General features: G+C 41.0%; 1 protein-coding gene across 1 annotated transcript in view; it reads left to right on the top strand.

Moving 5' to 3' along the window:
* Window positions 1–15,290, top strand: part of kmt2cb (lysine (K)-specific methyltransferase 2Cb) — a 78,401-nt gene that overhangs the window by 16,500 nt on the left and 46,611 nt on the right. Inside the window, exons 3-10 of the mRNA XM_039815259.1 lie at window positions 2,084–2,172; window positions 3,966–4,113; window positions 6,638–6,844; window positions 8,267–8,376; window positions 8,579–8,688; window positions 9,257–9,419; window positions 9,587–9,758; window positions 11,883–11,997. Coding sequence (XP_039671193.1) covers window positions 2,084–2,172; window positions 3,966–4,113; window positions 6,638–6,844; window positions 8,267–8,376; window positions 8,579–8,688; window positions 9,257–9,419; window positions 9,587–9,758; window positions 11,883–11,997 — 1,114 coding nt within the window. The remainder of the gene's footprint in view (window positions 1–2,083; window positions 2,173–3,965; window positions 4,114–6,637; window positions 6,845–8,266; window positions 8,377–8,578; window positions 8,689–9,256; window positions 9,420–9,586; window positions 9,759–11,882; window positions 11,998–15,290) is intronic.

Genomic DNA, 15,290 nt, shown 5'->3' with positions numbered 1-15,290 from the left:
CACACTGAACAGACTCGAGTCACAGACCTCGCCAGACTGTCCGACGGCCGATTATCGGCTTGGTGTGTCTCAGGCTTTAGGAATACCATGTAGTGTTTTGACAGAGCGCAGATGGGCAAACCTTCTAAAACATTATGCAAACAGTCAGTATTGCACCAGTTTCATCACATAAATGTTCAAATATGAGTAGGACCCGGTGCTAATACGGCACCGGTACTGTAACGACCGTTATCTACCGGACCGAATAGCAACGCGGATTTCGGTGCTACTTAAATGCCTGCGCTTCTCTCTGATGCTCCGAAAACGGACGTTACAGGGAACTGAAACATCGCCACACGGGACGCTAGTTAACTCTACACTTGACAGCAGGTAACGTTAGCTTACCGTTAGCTAGCAGCTGGAGTAAACACAGTTAAAATGCTGACAGCTAAACGGTGTAAAAGTGTGTCTGTATTTCACTGGAGAGGATTCGAACATCAGTCTATAGCTGCCGTTGTCTGAAAAACGACAACAGATGTTGCGTTCAGGGAATGATGTCACCTTTTTCAGCACTTCTGAGTTTGCAGGTATTTGTTATAAACACAGCAATTGTTTTGGATGCCTTTTTAAAAAATAAGATTTTTTTTCTCCAACATAACCCTTTTTATCATTTAACATAAGACTTAATTAGCAAAAAGAGATCAAAGCCATTCTTAAAATGAATAAACCAACAATTAATTAAAAATAAATTAAAACATATCTATTTTGGCAAATGAAACCAAAAGCCAATGTTCTCAAATGGAAGTACAGTATCAAGACTTTTTCTTCCATAAAATAGTCTAAATTGGCAAAACTTTTGGTGCTACACATTTTTGGTCAGTGCGGATAAGGTTTGAAAATAATTTTTCTCATATGCCGGTTTGTAGACAGCTGTAAGCTTTGTTCTACTAATAACACGGTTATTATTTGGCTCAACGCGTACTCCAATACACCCCCCCCCTAAAGTAATAGACAATTGTGTTTGGTTTCAATAATCAATTCCAATTTGAATGATTAAAAAAAACACAAGCAGTGATCAAGCCCAATACTGTATACACATGGGAGCTTAGGACATCACTACTTAAGTCATGGATTAGGTCAATCTTTTCATGGCAGTCTTCACTTTTTTGTAACAGTCAAGTACGTATTACCAGTGTCATTTGTATAGAGCAGTAACATTACCTAAAACCTAGTCGTGTAAAGAGCAGCATCTTGAGTAGACTCTAGAAGCACTGTGTACAATAAATCTTTGTATTTATTTTTTTTTTTTTGCCTTAAAAACTTAATAGAACAACAACAATGTTTTTTAAGTATTATGTTGGGGTTTTGATGAAAATATTTCTTTGATTGCAATAAATGTAGTCTTCAGAGACAAAGTTTTGCCACAGCTAGGCTATAACTTGTAGTTTTTAATCTCACACAGACCTATAAGAAATGTGTTGTATGTGATGATTTTGCAGGTCAATTTGTGCACATTCATGATTAGATAATTGTTTGTTCGGTCTTACATTACACAGCTATTATCATTTAATAAGTCATGTCTGTTCTCTGATTTGAATTTCAACGGGAACATGTTTAGTTAGACTCTAATGAGTCGCCATCCCTCCAGGGACTGTAAATGATAAAGGTATTTGTTCCATGCTACTCTGAAGATGAACACACATATTTCAGTTGTAGTGTATGAGCAGTACAGTACATTTTGATTCATTATAACCATGTCACCCTACATAGGCATAGTAATTTAATGCCTGGTGCCTTTTTATTTTAATACCCAATCTCTTAACCTGAATCTTTAGCAGCGTTATCCAGATTGGCCTACCTCCATCTTTAAACCTGACATACTACCAGTCTGTATTGTACACCCCCCACTACCACTCTTCCACCTTGCCCAGCGCATTGAGTGCCTCCATTAAAAATCAGTGACAGCTGTGACTATATTTAACTAATTCATGACCGCACCGCCACCCCCCTCCTGACACAAACCCAGGCACTTTTTCATGTCTTTTTTTTTTTTTTTTTTTTTAACTGCCTCTGGTTATTTGTTTGTGTCTCTTCCTCACCCTAGGGGTCGCACCAGAGGAAGGCTTGTTGTGGATGAGGAGGACAGCATGGATGGGACTGAGATAACAGAGTCCATAGGCCCTCAGGACACAGGTGAGACTTTGCAATCCACTTTTTTGATCCATTATGTAAACGTTGGTTACGTTGGTAGTGATATAAGACTTGAACTTGCACATCAAGGCAGCCTCCTGCAGAGTGTGCTCCGATAGGGTATTTCAGTAAAGGTAGAAGTAAAGTCTCCCTCTCCTGGAGAAGGATGGATGAGAGCTTTTTCTTGGCACCCCATGCTTCTACTTCAGGGCTATAATTGAAAGGGTTTAGCTTGAGCTGTGAAGCTGCAGTGGGTGTGTATTTTTTTTTTCTTCCCCTTACTGCTTCCATCTCTCCTCCTGCTCCGAGATTGGCATTGAGGTGCAGTGGGAAAGAGCCCTAGGCTAATGCCCTCTAAAAGCTTTTTAAAATCCCATCAGTCTCTCCAGACCCATTTATGTGCTTTTTTATGTGTGTACATCACATCACGTGCCCATGCCTCCCATTCTCATACATCTCAGTGCTGCCCTGTTGCTGTGCTGGAGATATTCTGCCAGTGGCTACCTTTACTTTTATTAGCTGTGGTTTATGTTACACAAACAATAGCCAATTATTAGGAGTTTTAAAACATTGTAACAATATGATTCCCTGTGTTATTTGTTTTGAAAAAACGACTTGCACTTGAGTTTTGCCTTTTCAGTCTACTCCAATGTCCACTAAAACTCCAGTGGTTCCCTCAGTGGCTCTCTCTGCTGCCAGGCGCCAAAATTAAGTCTACAATTTCTATACAGTTTTGTCCCAAAAGTGATTTGCAGCTGAGATCAAGCAGTATATCTTTATGTGCTTTTAAAGGGTCAAGACTTGGGTTTCATAGTGACATATTAATTGCTTATCAGAATAACAAGGTTATTGTTAATTAATATAAAAACAAAGGTGACTCACTCATATCGCAAGACTGTAAGAAGTTTTCCACAGGTGCATAGACCTTTTTCACGGCAGACATGTTGACATGTCATAGTAGGAAAAGCACAGGTGTATTCAAAACCATTAATGATGGCTGCATTCCACTTAGGAGAGGTCCTGGTATTGTTCATGCTGACTCACTGAAATAGCTTACTGGGACACTTGATGGAATTGAGCCATCGTTAAGGTTATCAATTTCAGCTGTGCTTTTCAAGTCAAAATGTCTGCTGTGAAAAAGGTCCATTCAGTTATTTGGAGGTAATGAGTTTGAATATCTCCTTGTGTAATTCCATTGGATGACAATGAATCATTGCAGTATTAACCTAATTACATTTCAATGAAAAGTTAATAAAAATTCAGCATGGCCCAAAGTCTCAGTGAGAGATACTTTTGGGAGTTGTTTTGTATGATTAGCACAGGGAATTGAGCCCTTTTTTGTAATTTAGATCAAAAGCACTCATAATAGTAACACAATTGAGTTTAGTTGTATTTCAGGCATAATATTTCCCATTAATATTAAACCCCACTTCTTAAAACATGTTGGCATCTGTGATTCTTGCTTTTTTTCCCCTGTCTCCTTTTGTTAATGCTATTCTGTGCAAGAGCTTGATGTTTCCATTGGGTTTACTGTAATCATTGCTTGAGCATATCGTCCCCGTATTTTACCACCCTTCTCACTAATAAATGCTATCAACCTGCCCTATTACAGCATGTAGCTTTCAGAAGCTGCAGGCTGAATTTACTTATAATAATTGGCAGTTAATTGAAGATCAGCTAATAGCATTGAGTGCATTGTTGAATAGGCTGCAATGCTCATAAATGCTGTGGAGAGATGTAATGCTTAGTTGTTTCTTACAGACTAATTGATTCTTTTATGTTTTTGTTACCATCAGAAACACCAATCCAGCCAGTGGAAACTGTGGAAATGGTGGCCACTGAGGTGCCAGAGGAGGACAAGCCCTCTTCCCCTCCAACACAGAGTCCTCCAGCCGAGAATTCAGCCGGGCCATCTGTCCCAGCTAGTAGAGAAGTCAATAGCAGGTTCGAAACATTAAAGTTTGTCCATAACTGTTTAAAAAAACACACACAAGGATGTTCATTTCTCAAAGGGTTTATATGAATGTGTACATGTATAAGCATTTGTGTCCAGCAATGTGACATGCTGTTTGCCTTGCTGTGTACACATGCATGGATGAATTGAAATGGAGTCATCAGCTGGTAGAGCCAACACTCTCCTCCCAGGTGCCACTGTTAAAGGTTGTAATTGATCTTTTGGTCTGTCTCTGCTATCGATGTTGGTGATGGAGGGCACACCAGCAGAATCTCCTGGGATCTTATTAATGTGATAAACATTTCCCGCTTGTTTAAGTTCTCAACAACATTTTATTTTGTTTTTATTTTTTTTCCTTTCTTCATACTATTAGTGATGTGTCACTGTTTTTGTTCCGGCGCTGCCTGCTCTTATACAGTGGGGAGAACAAGTATTTGATACACTGCTGATTTTGCAGGTTTTCCAACTTACAAAGCATGTAGAAGTCTGTAATTTTTTATCATAGGTACTCTTCAACTATGAGTGACGGAATCTAAAACAAAAATCCAGAAAATCACATTATATGATTTTTAAGTAATTAATTTGCATTTTATTGCATGACATAAGTATTTGATACATCAGAAAAGCAGAACTTAATATTTGGTACAGAAACCTTTGTTTGCAATTACAGAGATCATACGTTTCCTGTAGTTCTTGACCAGGTTTGCACACACTGCAGCAGGGATTTTGGCCCACTTCTCCAGATCCTTCAGGTTTCAGGGCTGTTGCTTTCAGCTCCCTGCAAAGATTTTCTATTGGATTCAGGTCTGGAGACTGGCTAGGCCACTCCAGGACCTTGAGATGCTTCTTACGGAGCCACTCCTTAGTTGCCCTGGCTGTGTGTTTCGGGTCGTTGTCATGCTGGAAGACCCAGCCACGACCCATCTTCAGTGCTCTTACTGAGGGAAGGAGGTTGTTGGACAAGATCTCACTAAACATGGCCCCATCTATCCTCTCCTCAATACGGTGCAGTCGTCCTGTCCCCTTTGCAGAAAAGCATCCCCAAAGAATGATGTTTCTACCTCCTTGCTTCAAAATTTGTATGGTGTTCTTGGGGTTGTACTCATCCTTCTTCTTCCTCCAAACACGGCAAGTGGAGTTTAGACCAAAAAGCTCTATTTTTGTCTCATCAGACCACATGACCTTCTCCCATTCCTCCTCTGGACATGCGCTGGCTTGAGCAGGGGGACCTTTAATCCATGAAAGCGTAGTGTGTTACTAATGGTTTTCTTTGAGACTGTGGTCCCAGCTCTCTTCAGGTCATTGACCAGGTCCTGCCGTGTAGTTCTGGGCTGATCCCTCACCTTCCTCATGATCATTGATGCCCCACGAGGTGAGATCTTGCATGGAGCCCCAGACCGAGGGAGATTGACTGTCATCTTGAACTTCTTCCATTTTCTAATAATTGCGCCAACAGTTGTTGCCTTCTCACCAAGCTGCTTGCCTATTGTCCTGTAGCCCATCCCAGCCTTGTGCAGGTCTACAATTTTATCCCTGATGTCCTTACACCGCTCTCTGGTCTTGGCCATTGTGGAGAGGTTGGAGTCTGTTTGAGTGTGTGGACAGGTGTCTTTTATACAGGTAACAAGTTAATACAGGTAATGAGTGGAGAACAGGAGGGAAGAAAAACTAACAGGTCTGTGAGAGCCGGAATTCTTACTGGTTGGTAGGTGATCAAATACTTATATCATGCAATAATATGCAAATTAATTATTTAAAAATCATAAAATGTGATTTTCTGGATTTTTGTTTTAGATTCTGTCTCTCACAGTTGAAGTGTACCTGTGATAACAATTACAGACCTCTACATGCTTTGTAAGTAGGAAAACCTCCAAAATTGGCAGTGTATCAAATACCTCCCCACTGTATCCGCAGCTGTCTGTTTCATTTCCTATAAATTCTTCACAACAAAATCCCCCCCCCCCGTTATTTTGTTGTTTAAAAGCTATCATTATGAAGCATAAGCAAACATTAAACATAAAATAACTTTTTTCCAAAACCTCTTTCTATCCTGCCTGACAAATTGTAGGCAGTGTGTTTTCATTAGTCATCGCACGTTTCTAATGTATGATTTTATGTGAGAGTAAAAACTGAAATTTATACGCACACAACAAACGCACAACCCGCCTACCGAAATGATGTACATGTTTATTTGTATATAGAGCGGGGAAGTGAGATCTGATCACAAGTGGTCATTCAAGACTCATTTGAAGACACATTCTGTGGGGATACACGTAATAAGAGCTGTCCAATTGTGATCAAATCACTCAGATCGGATTTTAATACCGGGTGGAAATGTGGCCAGTGTGTGCGCTTGCCTCACAAATGTAGGCATTATGCTTATACCGGTAAGCAGTATGCTGCTGCTTCCAGAGTAGGAAGGCCTTAATTTATGGTGACATGCGTGGCGCTGTATTAAGTCACAGTAGGTATATATAATTAAACAACCCCTACCACTCATTTTCTTTGTTTCAGTGAACGTCTCTGTGCCTTCTGTTACTGCGGTGGCCGTAGCCTGCTGGGTCAGGGGGATCTGCAAGTATTCAGCACCACACTTCAGCTTGAGTCACTCTTCAGCCACAAGGGTGGAGGAGGCTCAACAAACGAAAGCCGTGATGGTGATAAAACCACTCAGCCAAAAATGGCCGGAGAGACCACCTCAGGACAGCGGGAAAAGACGAAGTAAGTGGGCCTGGGTAACACCGTTGTCACAAGTGGTTTGGCTGTCCATGTTGGTCAGGATAGTAAAGTCATCTGTGATGAGTACCTGTAGCAAGAACATTTGAACTGGACACTGATGGGGGGAAATAACAAATGTAGTAAAATATTTATTGTGACTTGGGTGTTCGGGATTTTTTGGTCGAAAATGTATTCATTTATTTCGGGTGAAATTACCTTTTACCCTGTCCCTGGAAAGCAGTATTGATAGTCACTGGATTATCCTGGTCAAAGAAAACAATTGTGGTGGTTAATAAATAACCACACATGCATATTTACCTACACACTAACTGGTTCACACAAAGGAGCATGCACACAAAACAAACACACAGACCTGACAACCTAAAGGGCCCCTCTCAGTTAGCAGGTTGTGTTGTGTTCTACATTCGAAGGCTAAATTATTACTTTGCCTTAGCAGTTGGTGTCCCCAGGCCCCAGGGATGCCACATCAGGTGAAGGGTGCACATGAGCCTTTCCTGGGGCGCTACATATTTGCACACTGTTTGGAACAAAAAACCCTCCTCGATCTCTTTTGGACTGCCTAATTTGTTTTGGTCGTTTGGAAGGAGTTGGGTCTCTCTCTGGGTTCCCAGTGACGTAATGGGCAGTGAGAGCAGTACGGGTCTGGCCGCATGCCAAGTCAACCAGAAGTTGTGGTGGTGTTGCTGCTGTGTGATTGGTCATTGGGGACAGAACTTGGTTGTGCCACACAGAGGCACAGGAGGGAGCACAGGGCAGGAGGAGAAATTCTTTATTTGTCAGGGAAGCAGAGAGGGTGGACAAAGGGCAAAACTGTGAAAATGTGAGGAGGTGGGAGAAGATAATTTCATAATGAGGTGATGAAACTTTGGCTGTAAACAATAATCTGTCAAGGCTGTGTCATGAGTGTGCCATCATGCTTCCAGAAACCAGTCTCTTGATTTTGGCCGTTGGTTTGTTTACTGGAACTAAGGTCCTTTTTAAATGCTAATGCTCCCTCTCCACATTTTCCGCATGCTATGCAGCTCACTAGTTCAAGCCAGGGACTCGGGGAAACACATCCTTTTCAACAGATTTCATGAGACAGAACAGCCAGCCTCTTGTGCACATGCCAAACAAGATGGCCCTATTCCTCCTCCTCCTCCTCTCCCTCCTCCCCCACAGCTTTTTATTTGCTCTCTAACATTTTTCCCCCAGCTCATTCTCTCTGTCTTCATCTTTCTGCTTTTGTAAAAACTGCACATCGTCCTCTACCTCAATGGCTCTACTCTCGATTCATTCCTAAATTGACTGTCTGTCCTTCTGTGTCTCAAATATTCTAGCTGTCCTCTTTTATAATAATAAAAAAAAAAAAAAAAAAAAACTGTGCTGACCTGCTTTTTCTGCAAACCTCTTCCTTTGTTCCAGTGGGTCTGAAAGCTGCGAGGAAGAACCAGACCCAGCCAGTCGATTTTGGGATGAACTTTCTCATGTCGGCCTTCCAGAATATCTTAACGTCCAGTCTCTCTTTGAGTCAGGTAAGACTAATAGACATTTTTACTCCTTTTTATGAAGCATCGATAGCACTTTTAATGGAAAGTTAACATTTTTCATGAATGCATTATCTGTAAACGCTCAATACGTTGATGCATAATCTGCACCAGATATTAATTAGATTCTAACTTTTTGTTGTCACATCTTTTAATAAGAAGCACCTTTTTATATGTCTTGAAATTTCAGGGCAATGCTGGGCACATCAGAGTTGTGCCTTGTGGTCCGAAGGTGTTTGTGAGGGCGAGGGACAATCTCTGCTTAATGTGGACAGAGCCATTGACTCAGGGAGCACAAAGGTGAGTCAGGGGAGAACATCCATGGACTAATAGGTGTTAACACCATCTTAATGTGTTGGGGCAGCAGGGAGGGACTTCTTCAGTGAGGCACAGCAAAGCTGATGGATCAGACTGGCTGGTAAAGGTCGGCCCGGCAGCGTGGATCTCTCAGCTGTGAAATGGAAAAGGTCACGCCACTCAACAGCGCTGAGCTCTCCTGGCAGCTTAGCTCCTAGTGTTAGCAGTGGCACAGCTCTCCAATTGCGTTTGCTGCCCATTGGACGTGTAGCCCATCAGCAAGTCTTGCACTTGATCTCCAGAGTGGCTATTAGTGCACACTCATAGAACTGAGAGGAATAGGGAATGGATTATGTTCTGGCATAAATGTGATCAGGGGTTTAAACAGAGGTCTTCTCTAAGCCAGATGCCTTTTTTTCCAAAGGGACATTAAAGGATCAAGCACTGTCTTTATATAAGCTAAGTCAGTCATAAAAATGTTTTGGAGTTTGTTGTTGGCTTGACCATTAATAAAGTAAAGTTGTGGATAAAGACATTTTAGACATATTTTGGGATCTCTCTTTCTCTGCAGCACTGTGCATACTGTAAGCGCCTTGGAGCATCCGTCAAGTGCTGTGCTGAAGGATGTGCTCAACTCTACCATTTCCCCTGTGCGGGGGCAGCTGGGACCTTTCAGGATATCAGGAGTCTCTCGCTCCTCTGCCCAGAACACATTGAACTGGCCATTCACAAATGTAAGTCAAGTAGTTTTGAATACATACAGCAATAGTAAAATGATTTACTTAAGTGAAAATTAGAAATGTGACGAAATTACATTGTATCAACTGTACTGTCTGATGTAAGATTGTCTCACTGATTTTTCCTGACGTAAATCCTGTTTCTTTCATTTTTCTGCCCATAGTTGTAGATGATGTACATTGCGCGCTATGTGATAGCCCAGGGGACCTACTGGACCAGCTCTTCTGCACCAGTTGTGGTCAGCATTACCATGGGATGTGCTTGGACATGGCGGTGACCCCTCTAAGGAGGGCAGGTTGGCAGTGCCCCGAGTGCAAAATCTGCCTGACATGCAAGTGAGTCACCTTCCCATTCGCCTAAATAATGTATCTCAGACTGAATGTTTTTGTCCTCTCTATCTTTTCTTTCACTTTTCGTGTTACTAATTTTCTCTATAGCTAACATGCATGGTGCCTACTGCTGGTTTGTTTACCTCTGTGGTTTGTGAGGAGCTAACTAGATGGTGTACCCTGAAGCTCAGTCTTGTAACTTCTGACCTTATTTAAACAGCACAGGAGCTCTGCTAGCAACCAGGCCTGTTTGCCTTAGGTGAACACTGTCCATTGAGCTGTCTGTTACATTTTTTTCCATAGAAGTTCTCGTACCCATTTTACGGATTCCTTCAAATTGTTAAATCCTTTTGTCATTGCCTGTGCATAAAAATTGCTTTTATTGTGGATGTTATACCAATTGTCCTTACTCCTTGCCAACCATACAATTAGAGATGTAGCACACCAACACATTGTGACACACAGCTATACGCCCTAAGCTACTGTATATCAGCTAGGCTAATACTTTAGCATACTATAATTTCAGCAGGAGCAAGCACTACTTTGTTTGTTAACTATGACAATACAGTATTGCATTCACCCTTCTGATGAACTACAATTAATCATTCCTGTAATAGTTTTGTAAACAATCTATATTTGCCACCTTTAGCAACTATAAAAACATTACACTGCTGGCTATATAACATTATATATTAAAGTTAAACAAAATACTGACATAAATAAATAATAAAACCTTACTAGTTAAATGTATAACAAGGTAAATGAATGTCCTCCACAGGTAACTGCTTTGGCTCGGAATGCAACATATCAGGCCAACTTGTTGTATGTCCTCGCCTACTCGGTGCTGAAAGCCTTATCTTGTGTATGTGTTTATCAACAATGGGTGGTCAGTTAATGTGCTCAGCCAGTGGTCCAGCTGGTCTGGCAAAAGTAGTATTTTTATTAGAGATGCACCGATTACAATTTTCTTGGCCGATTCCGATTTTCTTTGAGTTAGGCCAGCCGATACCGATTTTAGCCGATTCCGATTTCATTTTTTCTAACCACTTAACAGCACACCCAAATATTTATTTTCTATCTTTTCTTTAATAGAACATTTTGCAGAGAACATAGAACATTTTTTGAACAGATAATGGATCACTATAAAATAGAACTATATAAATTACCCCTGGTGTGGGAAATTCTCAAACATCTAAAGTGCAATGTTAGAACCATTTCCTTCTTGTCACATCCAATATCCAACAAAAAAAAATTAGATTTTGGTTTTGTCCCTCCATGCCCTACTTTTTCCTTGCAGGTATTGCATATTGCAAACTTGTTATCTTCTGCACACACGCTGAAGAATTTCCAAACAGCTGACATGTTGCAGCTTAATTCCTGAGGTTCCCTACATGTGCTAGAATAGCGCGGACATGCGCTTCACACCGCGAGTGGATACGCGTGACACACGGCGGAAAAAATTAGAGAAAGGAAAAAGAGACTGTGCTGTCGCGTCCGTGTGTGCGTGCATCCTTGGGAACTGTAACTCGTATAACTTATGTTGTCAGTTAATTGTAGCACTGACCGGCATGAAATCAGCATATGTCAGACCATGGCCGAGCATGTGAAAACCGGCCAATTCCGGTCACCGGCCGGTCTATCGGTGCATCTCTAATTTTTAGTATGAATTACTATTGTATTTTTTGGGTTGTATGAAAATACAACATTTAAGTGTTGACAAGAAATGCACTAAAACAAAAAATCTATTTTCTGTAAAATAAGAATAGAGAGCACATATTACATGTAGCTATGGCAGATAAGGCTGGTTTTCTATTCTGATTAATTCATTCATTCATTAACATGATAACTAATGGAATTGATATTTGCCATAACACTGAGATCCAGTATCAACAGATCACTTCAAACAAAGTCTCAAAAATGTACACCTGATTTGAAAACTCAAAGGGAAGCAAGTGCTCCACTGAGAACTAAAGCATTATAAAAAACAACAATTGTTTAGGAAACCTTCTAAAGACGAAAACTGTGTATGTACACAGATGTGTATCTGTGTAGGTTTTTGCTGTTTATGTGCAGTATATCAATGTCCTATGCTGTACTATTTCATACAACCTTCTCTCTCCCTCTTTGTAGGAACCCAGGAGAGGACACTAAAATGCTGGTGTGTGACATGTGTGACAAAGGCTACCATACCTTCTGTCTACAACCTGCTATAGACACTCTTCCCACCAACGGATGGAGATGTAAGGTAGGAAAGACCTCATGTGATTCTGTATGGCCTAAAATAAGGTTTAATCTGACTGGTATGTAAACATATTTTAGAGTTACTTTACTATTGGAAGTGCCAACCTATTGTTTCCCCCAGGTATAATTTTGCAGCAAACTGCAACACAAAATCCTCACTGTGTGTGGGCATTAATATTCAATGGAAAATATTCAAGATATGAATCTTTGCTCTGGCACAGAGTAAAATGTCTACCACCCATGAGAATATGACTTTTTCGTGGTTTGTATTTGTACTTCCTGTGGTTAAGAAATGACTCACGCCAGCTGATCTTTTAAAGGCTTCAGTTCAGCCTCAGTGCCGTAAGATAACTGTGTGTGTGTGTGTGTGTGTGTGTGTGTGTGTGTGTGTGTGTGTGTGTGTGTGTGTGTGTGTGTGTGTGTGTGTGTGTGTGTGTGTGTGTGTGTGTGTGTGGTGCAGCCCCTCCCATCATCCTCCAGCAGAGTAAATGTTGTGCTTGTCACTCAGGCGGCTGGTTAACACACCAACCAGTTTTCTGCAGTGGTCTGAGAAGGTGGTGGCAATAGAGCCAGAAGGTGATTAAAGGTCTTCACAGTTGGCTTCACTATCTGACTCAGCCCGCCGCCAACCCCTGTCCCCACTCACATGGTAGTTTTGTTCTGAGTGCAAATGTCTGACTGAAGTAGCAATCAATAAAGCATTAGTCTTTTTTTATTTTTTATTTATTTTTTTTTAAGTTTCAATGCTCTTTCATGTTCCTCTATCATGTATGAGCGCCAGAATGGCAGGCTACGCTTGAGACAAAGGGCCCTATTTTAACGATCTAAGTGCATGGTGTGAAGCGCATGGCGCAGGTGCGTTTAGGGCGTGTCCAAATCCACTTTTGGGAGTTTGACGGCGGAAAAAGGGTCCGGGCGCATGGTTCAAAAGGGTTGTACTTAGTATCTTCATTAATTCATAGGTGTGTTTTGGGTGTAACATGCACTAAACCAATCGGAGGGTCATCTCCCATTCCCTTTTAAAAGCCAGGCACGTTTGTACCTTGGCGCATTGCTATTATGATGGCGGATTTGCACAGATATTTTTATTTGTAATCTTTTGCATGTTTGTGTGCTGCTGCGCTTCCCTGTGTGTGTAACAAGCATAGTGTGCGCGCGCTGTGCACGGAATACACCAAACAGACTCGAGTTACTGACCTCGCCAGACTTTCCAACGGCCGATTATCGGGTTGGTGTGTCAGGACCATTAAACTAGCAAAGGCACTTGCGTCGGGCATTGCGGTGTGCTTTTCCGGGTGCAAGATAGGGCCCAAAGGCTTACTCAAGCTGAGTGGCGAGCCAGTCTACTAAGCTGCAAAGTCACTAAATTGCCGAGAAAAAGTACGTACTGGTACACTTTTCCTGAACAAGCTTCGTGACCATGTCTTGTGGAAAATAAGCAATCAAATCAATCAATCAAAATGTATTTATATAGCACTTTACAAAAACCAGCAGGTATCCAAAGTGCTTAACATCAGAAACACATGTCATACAATAGAAAGAATGAACATAGAAAACAGTAAAATCCGAAAAGGTTACACAGAAACAAAAGAATGAAATTGTCACACCACTGCTACGTATTAAAGGCCAGACGGAACAGATACGTTTTGAGTTTGGACCTAAAAAGAGCTACATCTGTGATCAGGGGGTAACTTGTTCCAGAGTCTCGGGGCAGCAACTGCAAAAGCCTGATCACCCCAATGTTTATACCTTGACCTAGGCACTTCTAAAACTCGCTGATTTGAAGAACGCAATGACGGGTTGTGCTCCTGCAAAGTTAAAATTTCAGACAAATACTCCGGGGCCAGACCATTTAAGGCCTTAAAAGCAAACAACAAAATCTTAAAATCTATTCTAAAACGCACAGGGAGCCAATGTAGAGTGTGGAGAACGGGAGTAATATGTGCACGTCTAGATGTATTTGTTAAAAAGCGAGTAGCAGCATTTTGTACAAGTTGAAGACGTGAGATGGAGGTTTGATTCAGACCAATATAAAGAGCATTACAGTAATCTAATCTTAAACTGATAAGAGCATGGATCGCCTTTTCTAGATCATGCCTGTTCAGGAAAGTCTTAACTTTAGCCAGGAGACGAAGCTGGAAAAAGCTCATTCTAAAAACATTACTGATCTGCTTGTCAAATTTCATGCTGCAATCAAAAGTAACCCCCAAGTTTTTGACCGATGACCTAGTGTAGGATGCCAGAGCTCCCAGATTCAAAGCTGGACCATCTTGCGTGACTGAAGCACTGAAAATAATACACTCCGTTTTATCTTCATTCAATTTAAGAAAGTTTTCTGAAAGCCACAACTTAATATCAGCGATACAACTAAGCAGGGAATGTAGTGCAACATTAGCTTTCATAGGCAAATAGATTTGCAAATCATCTGCGTAACAATGAAATGACAGGTTATGCTTTCCTATAATAGCCCCTAAAGGCAACATGTATAAAGAAAACAGAATGGGGCCAAGAATTGAGCCCTGGGGTACCCCACAAGAGAGAGGAGCAGCTGACGAGGAGAGGTCACCAATCATGACAGAAAAGCTCCTATTTGCCAAATAGGAGCTAAACCATTTAAGTGCCGAGCCTCTGATGCGCCACAATGTTCAAGGCGAGAGAGGAGGACTGCATGGTCCACTGTGTCAAAAGCTGCTGTGAGGTCTAAAAGCACTAAAACAGTAGGATTCCCGGCATCTACTGACAAGGCAATATCATTATGTACTCTCAACAGTGCAGACTCAGTACTGTGACGTGATCAAGAACAGTTGGAGAAAACCTTTGCTGTGTAGAATTTCTGTTTTTTCCTCTTACAATCTTAAAATGTCCTTTTTCCAGATCCCAATGAGATTGCTACAGTATGGAGTGTCTAATAAGCCCTATCCAATATTTGTTTATATATTATATATAATAATAATAATATATAATATATATTTTTGCATTCATAATACAGCTGCATAGAGTATATTTAGCCTAAAGTAGCCCTACTTTAAATCAATAAACCTATTAAATTATGTTTGAAAGCTGAATATGTTTGCACTTAAGAGGCATTCTGCTGAAATAGAAGCCAAATGTTGTGAAGCTATGTAGCTAGAACCTAATACATTTGATGCCAATGTTTTAAAAGTTTTATTCTTTTTGGCATTTATTAAAAACTGGTTAGTCTAGATGATCTGTCTGATTAGAAAACTGCCTTGTATATCCATTTCATCAGGGCCTAAAAATATTGTTATTTTTTAGTCCTATTCCCCAGCTCTACCT

This window comes from Perca fluviatilis, chromosome 11 (genome assembly GCF_010015445.1).
Source record: "Perca fluviatilis chromosome 11, GENO_Pfluv_1.0, whole genome shotgun sequence".
Taxonomy (NCBI): Eukaryota; Metazoa; Chordata; class Actinopteri; order Perciformes; family Percidae; genus Perca; species Perca fluviatilis.
This window is presented reverse-complemented; position numbering and strand designations above follow the sequence as displayed.